At 38.3% G+C, this 16969-nt stretch overlaps 1 protein-coding gene across 2 annotated transcripts in view; it reads right to left on the bottom strand.

Moving 5' to 3' along the window:
- Positions 1-5465: 5465 nt before the first annotated feature.
- Positions 5466-16969, bottom strand: part of CYBRD1 (cytochrome b reductase 1) — a 37045-nt gene continuing 25541 nt past the window's right edge. Inside the window, exons 3-4 of one of the 2 annotated variants that reach the window (XM_082629990.1) lie at positions 9927-10081; positions 5466-9211 (exon numbers count right to left, since the gene is read on the bottom strand). In XM_082629990.1, coding sequence (XP_082486116.1) covers positions 8911-9211; positions 9927-10081 — 456 coding nt within the window. In that variant the 3' untranslated portion in view covers positions 5466-8910. The remainder of the gene's footprint in view (positions 9212-9926; positions 10082-16969) is intronic. The other variant, XM_082629991.1, reaches the window with a different exon arrangement.

Here is a 16969-nt window from a genome sequence, read left to right as displayed (position 1 = left end):
AGCAACGAAGACCCAATGCAGCTAAAAATAAAATAAATAAATAAATAAATAAATTTTAAAAAATTATAATACTGTCTGATGTGATTCTCAATAGGTAGAGGAAATATTTAAAACAACCATAATAAAAATGGGTGGGGAGGGAAGGTAGAGAATATAAATGGTATGGGGGGAGAGGAAGTGGATGAGAATATAAAAGAGTACCATGAGAGATCTTTGTGGTGTTGTAATAGTTCTGGATCTTGATTGTGGTGGTGATATCATGAATCTACACATGATAAAGTGGCATAGAACTATATACTCACATTGTTCCAATGCCAATTTTATATTATACTATAATTATATAAGATATAATCATTGGGACAAACTGGGTCAAATACCTCTGTACTACATTTGAAACTTCCTGTGAGTCTATAATTATTTCAAAATTAAAATTTGGGTTTTTTTTTTTTAGTAGAAAAGGGGATATAACATACAGAAATGTAAAATGACTTAAACTCTTATTTACTAAAAATGTATATAATTTTAAAAAATGAACAGAGCCTCAGTGACCTGAGAGCAATATCAAAAGCTCAAACACATTGTAAATGGAGTTCTAGAATGAGAAGAGGGAATGGGGCAGAAAAATATTTTAAGACACAATGGCTAAAAATTTCCCAAATTTGATAAAAGACGTAAATTTATAGATTCAAGAGGCTCAGTAAACGCAAAGCATAATTTAAAAAAAAAAGTACACCCAGGTATATCATAATTAAACTGCTGAAAAGCAAAGGTAAAAAGAAAATCTTGAAGCACCGAACTGATCTCCCCATGCTATGCGGCTGCTTCCCACTAGCTATCTATTTTACATTTGGTAGTATGTATAAGTCCATGCCACTCTCTCACTTCGTCCCAGCTTACCCTTCCCCCTCCCCATGTCCTCAAGTCCATTCTCTACATCTGTGTCTTTATTCCTGTCCTGCCCCTAGTTTCGTCAGAACCATTTTTTTTTTTTTTTTTTTAGATTCCATATATATGTGTTAGCATACAGTATTTGTTTTTCTCTTTCTGACTTACTTCACTCTGTATGACAGACTATAAGTGGCCAGGAACAAAAGACACATTACCTACAAGGAAACAATAATACAACTGATTATTGTCTTCGTTTGTTTGTTTGTTTTTGGCCATGCCTCCTGGCTTGTGGGATTTTAGTTCCGCCACCAGAGATCAAACCCGGCCCCCAGCAATGAGAGTGCCGAGTCCTGACCACTGGACCGCCAGGAAGTTCCCCTGACTACTGTCTTAACATTATAAATTATTGAGGCCAAAACACAGTACAATGACATCTTTAGGGTGCCAAAATGAAAAACCTGTCAACCCAGAATTCTACGTCTAGTGAATATAGCCTTCAAAAATGAAAATTATATAGACTGTTTTTAGAAAAATGAAACCAAGGAAGAATTTATCATCAACAGACCTGCACTAAAGAATTACCAAAGGAAGTTCTTCAGGATGAGGCTAAATGATGCCAGATGGAAACAGACTTCAGGAAGGGATGAAGAACACTGGAAAAGAAAATATGTGGGTAAGTTTTAAAAGGTTATTTTTTTACTTCTGCATTTCTTCCTTCTTTCTTTCTTTCTTTCTTTTTTTTTGTAAGAAGATTTTTAATTTGAAATATGGTCTGAGAAACATGAGTGTAGTATGTCTTCATTTCTTTAAAATACTTATGATTATATAAAGCAAAACTTTTAACACTATATTGTGGGTTTATAATATATCTAGCTGTAATACAGATGACGAGAGTGCAGAGTTGGTTCAATATTCATAAATTCATCAATGTATTTCACCATGTTAACAGAATTAAGGAGAAAAGTAATAAGATTATTTCAGTTGATGCAGAAAAATCATTTGATAATTTAACAATTTCACTCATGACTTTCAAAAAAAATTCAGCAAATTAAAGTTCATCAACTGTATGAAGGTCATACATGATATATTTAATGATAAAATATTGAATACTTTCCCTTTATGATAGTGAACAAACTAAGAATGTCCCCCACACCAATTTACTGATGTTTGCAACATTTTGATGTATAAAAGTTTAAGATCAAGTATTTGATGAATAAAGGGATGGATACATAGAAATTGATAAAGCTAATATAGCAATTGTTAATTATAGACTCTAGGTGGTAGGTATGTGAATGTTGTTCAGTCTGTAATTCTTCAACTTCTCTGTATGTTTGAAAATGTTGAACAACAAGGTCCTATTTTATAGCACATGGAACTATATTCAACATCCCGTGATATATATATGAATAACTGAATCACTTTGCTGTACACCAGATACTAACACAACACTGTAAATAAACTATGCTTCAATTAAAAACAACAACAATAGGGCTTCCCTGGTGGCGCAGTGGTTGAGAGTCCGCCTGCTGATGCAGGGGACACGGGTTCGTGCCCCGGTCCGGGAAGATCCCACGTGCCGCGGAGCAGCTGGGCCCGTGAGCCATGGCGGCTGAGCCTGCGCGTCCGGAGCCTGTGCTCCGCAACGGGAGAGGCCACAGCAGTGAGAGGCCTGCGTACCGCCAAAAACAACAACAACCACAACAAGACAATAACTTTTGGCTTGCCTGCCCCCGCAAAAAATGTTCATAATAAATGTTGAGGGAAAGTCTGCAAAGTCTTACATTAGAGAAATATGCTTGTCTGTTTAACTCTGTTTCCCAAACTTCTTTGTTCAACAGAACAAAATAAACAAAACCCCTAGGGAGAATGTAATAAGCCCTGCAGAACATACTCTGGAAAACACTTCCTATTTAAATTTAGTTTACACCCATTTAGATTTTTAAAATAAGAATGGTGTTTCACATCCATTGATCTGTAACAAACCACCCCAAAACATCGTGGCTTAAAATGAGGACAATTGTTATTTCTCATGATTTTGTGGGTTGACTGGAGCTCACCTGGGTAGTTCTGTTGATCTCACCTGGAATCTCTCATGCATCTGAGCTCATCTGAAGCTTGAACATCCAAGGTGATTTCTCACCCTCCAAGGTCTCTTTTTGGGTAGCCTTCAGGTGGTCTAGTCTAACCTTCCTCAATAGCATAATGGCTCAACTCCGAGAAAAGAAAACAGAAGTTGTGAGTTCAGTAAAAGTTTGTGGATCTTCACTCTAGTACCTACCATTAATTTGAGTTGGCCACCTCCCTAAGACTCCTCCACTGTCCACTTGTGTTTCCTGTCATCTACTATCAATTCTTCCTCTCTACCATCGGCATTGTCTCTTTACCACATTGTTCTTGATTTCTCATCATTTCAGCCTGCCATGAAATATCATGGCCCTACCTCATGATCTAGGCCAGGGATTGGCAAACTTTGGGCCTATGGGTACAATATGACCTGCATAAATAAATAAAGCTTTTTTGTAAGTAAATACAAAATAAGTAATAAGTAAATAAAGCTTTATTGGAACACAGTCATATTCATTTACTATTGTCTGTGGTCCCTACTGGCTACAATGGCAGAGTAGTTGCAACAGAAACTGTGTGGTCTACAAAATCCATCTGGCTCTTTATAGACATTTTCCTGATCCCTTATGGCTCCTGTCTCTAGGCATTCATTTAGCTTTCATTCTCACTGACTTATTTTTTTTTTAATAAATTTATTTTTTATTTTATTTATTTTTGGCTGCGTTGGGTCTTCGTTACTGTGCGCAGGATTTCTCTAGTTGCGGCAAGCAGGGGCTGCTCTTCTTTGCAGTGCGTGGGCTTCTCACTGCAGTGGCTTCTTTTGTTGTGAAGCATGGGCTCTAGGCATACGGGCTCAGTAGTTGTGGCTTGCTGGCTCTGGAGTGCAGGCTCAGTAGTTGTGGCGCACGGGCTTAGTTGCTCCGCAGCATGTGGGATCTTCCCAGACCAGGGCTCGAACCTGTGTCCCCTGCATTGGCAGGGGGATTCTTAACCACTGCGCCACCAGGGAAGCCCTCACTGACTTATTCTTGAAATATTTCCCAGTTCAAGTTCCTAGAAGAGAGAAAACCAAAATCCTCTGAAATGCTTATTCCTCAATCTGGAATGAAATGAAAGAGGACATTCTCATTTCATGCCAGGCCACTCCATAGTGTGTTGGCCAGCTACAGAGAGGCTGCATGTGGGCAACGTGTTCTGTCCCCACCTCATCCAATTAGCTGTGACTGAGGAAATGCAGGCAATATGTAGTCAGTAAAATGGAGCTACCTGGAGGGGTCGGGGCATGGTGGGCACTATTACATGTCTAGCACGACTGCAAATTGAACTGAATGAACTGATATATGTAAAATTACATGACAATGTGCTTGAGCCATACATTTAAAAAGTGTCCAAAGTACTTGCCAATTAAGATCAATCTGAAATGAAAGAGTACCCCTGAAATTAATAATATAAATCAGTGACAAAATATGATGTAACTTATACAAATTCAATTCACACAATATCATGGCTCTATTGCATAACAGGACATATACTATTATGGTGCGATTATACCTACACATCATAAAATACCATTAACATTTCCCAGGTAGCAAAAAGTAGGTGAAAAAAAGACTAAATGAGGGACATCCCTGGTGGTCCAGTGGTTAAGAATCCACCTTCTAATGCAGGGGATGCAGGTTCCATCCCTGGTCTGGGAACTAAGATCCTACTTGCAACGGGGCAACTAAGCCCGCGTGCCGCAACTACTGAGCTCGCGCGCTCTAGGGCCTGCAAGCCACAACTAGAGAGATGCCCACACCACAATGAAAGATCCCACATGCCACAACCAAGACCCGATGCAGCCAAATAAATAAATAATTCATTATTTTAAAAAGACTAAATGAACAGTTAAATTAAGATTCGATGAGTATTGGCACTACTTAGATGCTAATTATCCTTTTTTATTTGGAAAAAAAATCCAATAATTCATCCATTATCTATTTCAAATTATCTATTTTCTCAAGGATATGTTACTATGAACACAGAGTTCTGTAATAACCAGCACTTTTAATAGGTTTTTTCCCAACTTAAAGTGCGTCTGCTTTGATTGCCTACATATTGGCTCCCTTCCACACTACAGAGTATAGTTCCAGCTCAGATTCTATATAGAGGACACCATGACAGTTTTGAAACAGTCCTCTGAACCTTCTAGCAATGTAAAAGGTATGGTACTCAGCGTACAATTTATAGAGAAATCTGACAGCATTTTCAATAAGCAAACTTTAAAAAAAAAATTTCCCCATTGAAAAACAAACAAAAAAACCTGGGAAAGAGACTTTCAGAGCAATGCCTACAGGGACTTCCCTGGCAGTCCAGTGGTTAAGACTCCGTGCTTCCAATGCAGGGGTCATGGGTTCAATTCCTGGTCAGGGAACTAAGATCCCACATGCTGTGTGGCATGGACAAGAAAAAAAAAGGAATAATGCCTACAACTTCTTCAACTTCTTGTCTGGACAAATTGTAACATACACAAATAGCTTCCAAAATAACTTTTATTACTATATAAAAACAGGTCAAGAAAAAATAGATACATTTTTTTCTACAAAATTATAAAATATTCAGGCTATTTAATATTTTTCCATAAATGTGTTAAGATAAAAGGGCAAACTTAAACATAGAAATATTTTCCACATAAAGTTTTCAGGTACCTTGTAGGGGATAAAGAATAGTTTTTCTTCTATACTTTCCTATGTGTAGCTCTAAGACATAGCAGTTACAGCTTTCTGTCAGAGTTACCTAAAAAAGGACATACAAAGATAAAAATTCCATCATGTTGCAATAAAATTAGCAAAAAACTTTATTTTGGGCTTTCAGATTTGGCAGTTGTAGTCAACCAGTATTGCATTGGAATTTCCAACTCAGCAGGGAAAACAGCCTAATTAAAAACAAGGCATCCTCTTACTTTTTTTCCTTTAGAAAAGCAGTCCCCAACCTTTTTGGCACCAGGGACCGGTTTTGTGGAAGACAATTTTTACATGGAAGTTGGGGGGCTGATGATTCAGGCGGTAATGCGAGCGATGGGGAGCGGCAGATGACGCTTCGCTCGCTCACTCGCCTGCCACTCACCTCCTGCTGTGCAGCCCAGTTCCTAACAGGCTGTGGACTGGTACTGGTCCTCGGCCCAGGGGTTGGGGACCCCTGCTTTAGAAGACAGAAACCACTTGTCAGTATTCCTTAAAAAGTGCAATTACCTTCTTTGTCATTTGATCGTAAGCTCTGAGATGCTGTTTCCAACCCACACAGCTTAAATGAAACCACGAGAGGAAAGGGAAGAAGGTGCTTTGGAGGGTGGATTCAGTTTGACACAAGGAGCACAGGAAGCTGTACACTTTTGATAACATTAATTCAAAAAGTATATTCATCTGAGCTTCTCAATAAACCCTTTGAGACAAAAGGCTTTAGTGTTGATTCAGGTGAATGTTAAGGCGTTTTTTTTCTGAAATTAGATTATGGGGTAAGCCAAGCCAGACTATCTCTGCAGGTGATATAAGCTATAATTATTTGGGAAGGTTTCAATCACTGTTTTAGAACTGATACCTAAGGCTTTCTTCTCCCCTGTTCTTTTTGTGGGTTTTTTAAAGAGAAATTCTGGGGGGAGATGCTTTAGGCAGGACACACCAGCTTTTGAAAGATAAAGGTACAATTATCATTAGAATAAAAAGCCCATTAAAAGAAGAGTCTCAAACAGAAAGGTTTTCTAGATATATTTGACTATGCATTGTTTTCATAAAGGTTGACAAAGAAAGAAAAGAAGTTCCTATAATATCTGTAAGATTACCCTCACATTAGCCCACAAGAGGGATAAAATAAAGGGCTGAGATGAGGGGTATTCAGATACTTCTCAATGGAGCAGAATAGTATAGTGCCAAATCCATAATTAACTTTTAACTAATAACTCTTTCTTGGCCTATATGAAATGGAATGGCAGCTTCAATCCTTGGGGCTGTCACTATTCCCCTCCCCCTAAAAAGCCCTGGAATTTTGTGCACATCTATGTAATGAAATATCCATTCACCAAAATATGTTTGTGTGCGACAATGCAATTATTCCTTCCACTTAGCACCCTAATTGTAGCATGCTCTACTTATACTGAATTTATGTGTCTACCATGTGCCAGGCATTGGGCTGGGCACTAGGGATTCTTATGACACTATTGCCAGTTTTGGAAATAGAATTAAGTAAGAAAACAGTGTTTTGGTGAGGGACTCTTGAATGGATATTGTGAAGCTTCAGGGATGTGATGGAGTATAGCTTGTACTCAGTCTATGGAAGTAATTACCAGTTACCCTAAAAGGAAATTCACTAAGCACCAAAAATGTTAAGTTTATTTGGTGTAAACTGTATGGTTTAAAATTGCAGGGAAACCAAAAATCAATCCCAAATGAAAAGCAACATTTCAGCATAGGTGTCACTCTAGGTTTTAATTTAAGTCAGCCCAGAGCCTAGACAGAGGTCTCATGCAGGAAAACTGTCATCTCTGAGTCTTAATTTGCTACTGAGAACCAAAGCACAAGATGTCCCCTAAAATTCCACCCAAATCAGGAGGGACCCTAGCTTTTGCCCCTGGGGAAGGGCAGACCATGAAGTCCATCTCTCCTATCTCCAAACCCAAAGCTGTTCAGCAGCGATATTCTTGCCTAAACCTTTCTTTGTTACCAAGACAGTTTTAAGATCAAAGGGGCATCAAGGTAAGCCATGGCTTGTTGGCCGTGGCAGGGTGCCCATGATGAATTTCCAGGTAAGGGTAGGCCTTTTTCCTTGGTTATTTGGGAAATCTCCTTGGAAACAGAGCCAGAAGGTAAATTTTAACAACTCTACTGCATTCCACCAAATGAGGTTTATCCACGGGTGGGTCAAAACAGGTATAAATTAGCATATAACAGAAAAAACAGCATAGTGAGGTGGTTAGGATCATGGACTGACCTGAGGTGCCAAACTGCCAGGTTTTGAATCTCAGTTTCACCACTTATGAGCTGTGTGACCTTGGGCAAGTTACTAACCTCTCCAAGTTTCAGATCTCTCATCTGTAAAATGGAGCTTTTAATGGTGCTTACTGCAAAAGTTTTGTCTGGGGATTGAATTAGCTAAGATTTATAAAGTGCTTAGAATAGTGTCTGACACTTAGTAAGTTCCATGTTAAAAAAAAACAGAAACTTAGGGAAAAGTGCTCTTTAAGGTTTGTGGAGTAGTTTATACTGCTTAAGCATTCAGGCATATTCTCATCCTAATTAAGTTTAGAATTTGGATCATAAAGTATACCAAACACAAGGAAGCCTTGGGATTAAGTCAGTTTCGGAAAAACTTCCAGGTCCGACCAGGCAAGATCTTCAGCTACCTACAGCCTTATCACTGCTCCAAAATGCCCTAATATAAACCCTGGTCTCCAGGGCCAATCTAAGGATAAACCAGCTGGGGAGGGAGCAAAGGGTAGGCACAGGGAAAAGGGAACCAGTTACTTTCCTAAATTTTTTTCTGTGCTCTAGTCATGACATCTGTGTAGCATTAACCCTGTCCCACATATTCATGATCTGATTCCAAAACTTTACAACTGGACTCCCAGAATTAACAGAAAATGACTCCATGAAAAGAGGCCAGGGAAGCTGCCAGTTTATCAAATTTACCAACCAATAGATACATTTTGATCATTTGTTCTATGCAAGGCACTGTGCTAAATGCTTTGGTCCTCAACAAGAACAAGGTAATATAACCACAATTTACACCTGCTGTTATTTACATTGATCATCTCCCTTCCAATTCAGGTAAGTTCATAGGCCTCAATCAATACAAACGCTTTCAAGAAATCCTACTTTATGATTAGAATAAATATTGCGTCTGTGGAGCTCAATCATCTTACGGCTAAATAAGAGAAGCTAAACTGTAGAACTAATGGAAGTTATATGGCTACATCTCTAGCCCATTTTACATGGTGGATCTCTGTCCAGCCTCATCAAGGGTGATGTTTCTTTTCCTTCCTGCTGCTTCACTGTTTAACTCTGAATCTGATTTGTCCATATTGCCAAAGTTCATTGCCATGGAACCTTCCATTCCCTCTGGAGCGCCTCCGTTTGGCTGAAGAAGGACAGAATTTGGTTCTTTAGGACGTTTCCATTGTGGTCTGGTGACTATCCAAAAAATGAGAGCCCCAAACACCAGAATCAGAAGGCCGAGGGTATTTGTGAAAACACCTTCTGGTGGGAATGTACTGTATGCAGGATTTTTCCTACAAAAAAAGGAGAGAGTGTGTCCAATTACAAATAGGGTGATACACCAAGGGGGAAAAGCTGGGGGGGGAGGGGGAGGATAAATTGGGAGATTGGGATTGACATATATATACTAATATGCATAAAATAGGTAACTAATAAGAAACTGCTGTATAAAAAAATAAAATTAAATTTAAAAAAATTAGGGTGATACAGCAACATGCCAAACAGTCTTGAATTTATCTGCTCAAAATGCACACTAGTACAGCTTCAACGTAAATTCCATTAAAGCTTGACATTAAGAAGAAATTTAAGATATGTTATAATTCACTCAATGGATTAGTATGAAATTGTTAAAAATCATAAGTATGAAAATAATATAGCATCTAAAACACCTGTATCACTTAAAATTTAAAAAATGATACAAAAATGTAGGTATATCATAATTACAGTTAACACAAAAACATACACATCAAAATGACTGAAAGGGCATGCATAACTTCAATAGTTGTTTTGTAAGAGTAGTACAATTTGTTGGACTGTTTGGTTTTTCTTCCAAGCATTATTAATGTTATATCACATGTATAATATAATACATTTTTTAAAATAAATATTTAAATTTTTTATTTTCAACATTTAAAAATTTTTGTTACATTTATATTATATTTGTCCAATGAAAAAGTATTTAACATTTTGTAGCTTAAGAATTGCAATTAGGAAAACTATGCAACTTACAGGGCAAAAATCAGTTTCTCCGTCACTCCCATAAGTACTGTTGCAATCACTGTTCCAAAGATGAGAAGTCCAGAATAAACATGTATGGGCATGAGAAGTGCTCGGAGAGAAAGTGGAGCCCAAGGAAGCAGAAAGACAAAAAAACCTAGGAGAAGCTAAACATCAAAAAGTACAAAAGTTATCAATTAATTGTAAGTTTTAACTAATTTTAAAATTATTATAGAAGCAATATGTACAAAATGAGAAAACATTTCATATAGAACCAAGGGCATAAAATGAAGTTTCCCCATTCCAGTTCCACTCACTCTCTCGAGTATCCTTCCAGACAATTTCTATGACTAAACAAGCGTGTGTGTGTGTGCACATGTGTGTTTAAAGAGAGAGTAAGTCAGACATAGAAAACAAACTTATGGTTACCAAAGGGATGAATTAGGAGGTTGGGATTAAAATATACACACTACTGTATAAACAGCACAGATAAACAACAAGGACCTACTGTATAGCACAGGGAACTATACTCAACACCTTGTAATAACCTATAATGGAAAAGAATCTAAAAGAGAAATATATATGTGTGTGTATGTGTATATATACAGTGTGTGTGTGTATATATATATATATATATATATATATATATAAAACTGATCACCTTGCTGTATACCTGAAACTAACACATTGTAAATCAACTATATTTCAATAAAATTTTTTAAAAAAGAGAGTGAGAGAGAGGGACAATATTTTAAAGTACAAGTGGGATTTTACTATACATATTTGTTCTGCATATTGCTTTTTTCCCTGAATAGTATATCTTGGAGATCTTTTCATATCGATGCATGTATCTAGTTTATTCTTTTTAATGGCTGACATTCTAAGACTGTAACAAATTATTCAGTTCCCTATTAATGGACATTTCTGTTTCTAGTTTTTTGCTATCATTAACAAGGCTACAGTGAACATTCTCATACTTACTTATTTGCTTTTTATCAATTCCCTTAAGGTTGCCAAGTAGGAAGGGAAGTAAAAGATTTTTAAGTCACTAAATCCAAATACAATAGAACACATTTATTCAGTTCAACCTAAAAAACTATGTGGAAAAAAACTGGCAATTTTGTTTTATGAGGAAGAAATGAGTTCTGCAGAAAATTCTCTCCATTTCCTTGATAATTAAATCCTTAGTGGGATACTTCTCTGCAGTGAAGACAACAAGATTATTACATAAACTAAAGTCTGTTAATGCTTTCACAGTTTTGTTTTGTTGCCCCAGACCCCTGTCCATTAAGAAATCTCTTTTCCAGAAAATAAAGATGACTCAGTGACCATTGAGTTACTGAGTTTAAAGGAGCTTTTTTTTCAGGTATCTCTTTGGTATCTACCACTCTAACAAAACAACTCTGAGAATGAGGAGAAACGCTAGCATCACTGTTCATTTTTCCTAATTGATATCACAGGACTAACGGGGGACAGAGAGGAAGGAAGGCAGAAGGGGTGTGGTGCCCTAAAACACATTTAGAATCTGATTAAAGGCAACAGTAAAGAATGGAAAGTAACTGAAAATGCATGCAATAGGCTGGTTTGCATATTTTATTGTCCATTAATACCACAGATGCCTGAGTATATTAGAAATGGTTCAGAGAGTCCCCCTTGGTGGTTCAGTGTTCCTAATTCTCCTTCAGTGATCTTTAGTGATTCTTTTAGTATCAAAGGGTACAGGTTGTGCTTTCTATACAAAAATGGGGCTCAGGTGAGTGACTGTCAAGGATTTAGCACAAATACATTTCTATGAGTAAGTCACCATATCTTTTCTGTGACTTACCCATGTAAATATATATTTTTTTCCACATTCCTGTTATCCTGCCTCTTCTATTCCTAAGATTCTTATTGTTTTGAGTGATTCTTACTGTTTTCTCTTATTTCTTTCAGGATTTATCATGTGTGTCTCTTGTAATCCCATAAAGCTTAATGATCTAAGTAGATGGGACACCAGAAATTTGCGTACAGGACCCCAGGACGATTTAACTTTCCTAAATCTTACTTTCCCCATGAAAACATTTTTTTTCAACAACAGAAAATTACTTTTAAAAGGAAAGGAAAAAATTACAGAACACTTAACTTTGATTAAAAGTGTTCCAGGGCCTCCCTGGTGGCGCAGTGGTTGAGAGTCCGCCTGCCGATGCAGGGGATACGGGTTCGTGCCCCGGTCTGGGAGGATCCCATATGCCGCGGAGCGGCTGGGCCCGTGAGCCATGGCCGCTGGGCCTGCGCATCCGGAGCCTGTGCTCCGCAACGGGGGAGGCCACAACAGTGAGAGGCCCGCGTATCGCAAAAAAAAAAAAAAAAAAAAAAAAAAAAAAGTGTTCCAAATTATGCAAATGTATAATTACTTATAAAAAGTTAAAATTTATATTAATCATTCTTTATTTCCTTTTAACCATCTTAGCCTTACTATCTTACAAGTAATAGGGCAACTTAAATCCTAGTGCACTGAATATTACAAAATCCTTAAGTACCTTTAAGTCAGTGTTTCTTGAAATGTTGTTCATAGAAGACCTGTATCAGAAACTCTTAAGGTGTTTATTTAAAGAGATCCCTGTGCCACTTCCAAATCTGCTAAATCAGAATTTCTGGAAGTAGGGTTTAGGAATCTGCATTTTGATGGAATGCCAGGGTGATTCTTGCTACATGTTGCAGTCTGAAGACCACTGCTTTTGATTCGCTCAAATTATTTCAGAGATATGGGTTAAGTGCATTCTGGAAAATCCCTAAAAGTGAAGGCAGTAGACTGTTACCTTCAGTCTACAAACACTTATTAAGTGCAAACGAAGTGTTCCAGAGTTTAGGAACCATCACCTACAGAAAACTGTTCTTCACCACTATGGAGTTCTTAGGAGAGCTAAAGAAAAGTAAAATCTCATTTAAAAAGTTATTATTTAGATATGAAAGTGAAGATGAAGTATGATTCTAATTATGCTTAAAATTTTTTCTTAACTATATATTCATGGGCATAATAAGAGCCTAAAGGAAATAAACCAAAATATAATGATATCTCTAGATTATGGCATTATCATTGATTTGAGGATTTTTCTTTCCATTTTTCTGATTTTATAAAATTTTAAATAAATGTATATTACTTTTATAATTAGAAATAGACAATGAAAGTTTACTTTTAAAGTTCCTGTGTTAGATATCTGGGCTTTTCTCAGTTAATTATTATTGTCCTTTAAAGATACAAATGTATTTTACTATGCCAGTTTTATCTCACTTTATGAAACATGATTTTTTTTAAAAAAGATATGTGTAAACTTTTAGACATAATAAAAGCTTTTATTTGCAAAAGTCATTAATGAGACAAGGAAACATCTGCTTAGCTAGCTTTTGTATTAGGTATGATTTGCTTTTTTTTAAGGGCAGAGGTAGATTTAATGAGAATCAAGTGATTTACAGATTATTATATGGAGGCTCCTCCCAGCTCCTCTTCATTTTTCTGCTATTGTATACACAGCCAGCAGGGATTCAACCAACTGCTGATGGAAATTTTTTTTTTTTTTTTTTTTTTTTTTTTTTGCGGTACGCGGGCCTCTCACTGTTGTGGCCTCTCCTGTTGCGGAGCACAGGCTCCAGACGCGCAGGCTCAGTGGCCATGGCTCACGGGCCCAGCTGCTCCGCGGCATGTGGGATCTTCCCGGACCGGGGCACAAACCCGTGTCCCCCGCATCAGCAGGCAGACTCGCAACCACTGTGCCACCAGGGAAGCCCTGATGGAAAATATTTTTTTTAATTTCCAGAAAGTTCCAAAAAGCAAAATTTGAATTTGCCAGGCAATTTTTTACATTGTATTAGGTATTACAAGTAACCTAGAGATGATTTAAAGTATACAGGAGGATATGCATGGGTTATATGCAAATACTACACCATTTAAAAAAAAATAAATTTATTTATTTATTTTTGGCTGCGTTGGGTCTTTGTTGCTGCGCATGGGCTTTCTCTAGTTGTGGCGAGCGGGGACTACTCTTTGTTGCGGTATGCAGGCTTCTCATTGTGGTGGCTTCTCTTGCTACAGAGCACAGGCTCTAGGTGCGTGGGCTTCAGTAGTTGTGGCACACGGTCTCTAGAGTGCAGGCTCAGCAGTTGTGGCGCATGGGCTTAGTTGCTCCACGGCATGTGGGATCTTCCTGGACCAGGGCTTGAACCCGTGTCCCCTGCACTGGCAGGTGGATTCTCAACCACTGTGCCACCAGGGAAGTCCCTACACCATTTTATATAAGGGACTTGAGCATCCACAGATTTTGGTATCCATGGGGGTCCTGGAACCAATCCCTCGTGGATACTGAAGGATAACTATATTCCTTCATTTAAAGCACATATTTCTGGGCCACATCCCTAGAGTTTCTGACTCAGTAGGTCTGGAGTGGAGCCTAAGAATCTATTTCTAACTCCCCTGGTAATGCTAATGCTGCTGTCCTAGGGACCCTCTTTGAGAAGCTCTGTCTTAGGTTATTTGCAAGTTGTGTTTTTCAAACATAATGGCACGTGTCTTCTAGGGGTAAAAACATCTAATCATAACCAACTAGAACATGTCCATAGTTTTTTGTAAAAAGAAATGACAGACATTCAAATTGAAGTCTCCTGTCAATATCCTACATTTTCTTGCTGCACTGTCTTTTATCAAGTCCACCTGGCAATACCCCAACCTGGCTCAGACATCTTCAGGACTATCCCTGGTATGCTAGGTCCCACTGGAGTAAATCACGCAGTCAAGGGGACTAGCATCGCTATAAGTTCCTGGTTATGATGCTCGTGGCTATAAGCACTTCAGTGCTGCTCAACGATCCTTCTACTGTATGATTTATCAACTGGTCCTCCATGTTTCTCCCATGCGCAAACCTCTGGCTCTCTTGTGTGCCTCCCCACTATTGGCAGATGATCCTACTACCACCTCATGGGAAAACAGAGGCAACTTCAGAGAAGAGCCTCGTTTTTCTGCCACCAAACGAAACAAACCAAAAAACCATCCCAAGCGAACAATTCCTTTCCTTCTTCAGTTGCAATGGAGTTGGTGTCCTCCAATTTTCCAGCAGTCTCCACAACCTACTTCTTGAAGACATAGCTATAAATTATTGCATCTCTCCAGTAATCACTACCTTTCCTTCTCTATGGTGCTATCCAGTGAGCATTTTAACAGGCCCAAGGTTCTCACAACAAAATGAAGTAAAAAAGAAAGCACCCAAGCACCTGACTTGACTCTTGTCTCTGACCAGTTACCAACCTCTCTTTCTCTTCCCCTTCTTACCCAAACCTCTTTATTGAGTTGTCTCTATTTTCTCACTGTAAACAAAGGAGGAAAAAAGAGAATTTTGCTCAATACCCAATTCTACAAGGATTAACCTGCTGCAGTCACTGACCAACAGACAGAGGAAAGGAAGAGATAAATAGGATGCTCTGTTCATTGGACAAAGAGGCCCCTTAGATAGTTAGATGTACATCTCAAGAAGAATTCTAATGAGCTCAGACTCTTGCATCTTCCCATACATTAGAAAAACACTAAAGTCATAAACTTGAGATATCTGTTCTTTGGGACTAGCAGTAATCTTTTACCAAGATGTTACTTGACTGCATGTATTCCCAAGCCCCAAATCACATATATACTTACTGGCTTCTCTCCTACCTTTTTGGAGCAGTTCACTCAGAGCTACTGAGTGATTGTCTCCCACACTATAGTCCTCAGTAAGACCCTGAATAAAACTTAAACTCACAGCTCTTATGTTGTGCATTTTCTTTCAGTCAACATCACGTTCTATTTCCTGTTCAATGTACTGAAATCTGGCTTCTGCCCACCAAGGAAACTGCTCTCCAGGGTCATCAGTGACTTCCAGATCACTAAATCCAATGGATAGTTTTTAGACCTTATTTTCCTTGACTTCTCAGTAGCATCTGGCACTCCTAAAGCCCTCTCCTCCCCCTCTAATGTTCCCTTTCTCATCCCACCCCCACTTTTTCAAGCCTGAAAGTGACTTTCTCATGCCCTGTATCACTGACTTTCCAAATCTCATTAATTCTACCTCCTAAATATCTTTAGGAACTATACACTTTGCTAACTGCTATTGCTACTCCTCTAGGCCACCATCATTTCTCATCAGAACCTTTGTAAACATCCTCAACCTAGTCTCCCTAAATTTACTCCTGTCCAGCCTCCAATTCATCTTCCATACCCCACTCCAGGCAGCTCAAACTCCTTCCTGTTTCTCAAATAAAGCAAATTTTTACCCATATACTATTCCATTCATAGAATACTCTCTCTGCTTTGACCACAGACCTCATGACTCCAGTTCTTGATCTGACTTCTTTTATTCTCTATACCATATGAGAGCTCTCCTAGAACACTCCATACCCATCCAATCTACCAAATACTCAATGACCTGTCTTCCCCTGTAAGCTTCATGAGGGCGGAGAGCATGTCTCTTTGGGCCCATGCATGTCTTGTGGAACAATGTATGCCCCATAACCTAGACAGGTATCTGACACATAACAGGTGTTTAACTCTGTTGAATAAATGGATGGATTTAGGAATAAAATTTCAATGACATAAAATGCATATTCTCAACCATGAAGGTGTCTATGATCTATAGTTGAAATGAAAAATGCCATCTTCAGGTCATAAAGGAGCCTACCACAAGACTTACACTTCTAATAACAACAGCTTATTTGTGTCATTCCAGTATGCTAAGCCCTAGGCTGAGCCTTTCCATGCATTATTTGTCTTTGGTTCTTACGATGTTGTGAAGGGTGTATGAAAATCTTAATTTCTAGGTGAGCAAACTAAGTCCAAAAAAGTTCAATAACATGTCCAAGGTCACAAATTGCAAATGAATGAAACTGATTCAAACTGAGGTCTTCCTGAGTCCAAGTCCTGTGTTCTTAAATACTACCAGCTCTCTGGATCTGAGCAAGGAAGAAGCCAGGGACCACATTTTCTCCTACTAAACAAAAGTCAGAAAGTTGTGACATGACATTTCTAAGAAGCCTAGTTAGCACACAAATAAAACAAC

The sequence above is a fragment of the Mesoplodon mirus genome, assembly GCF_964341445.2.
Source record: "Mesoplodon mirus genome assembly, chromosome: 8".
NCBI lineage: Eukaryota > Metazoa > Chordata > Mammalia > Artiodactyla > Ziphiidae > Mesoplodon > Mesoplodon mirus.
This window is presented reverse-complemented; position numbering and strand designations above follow the sequence as displayed.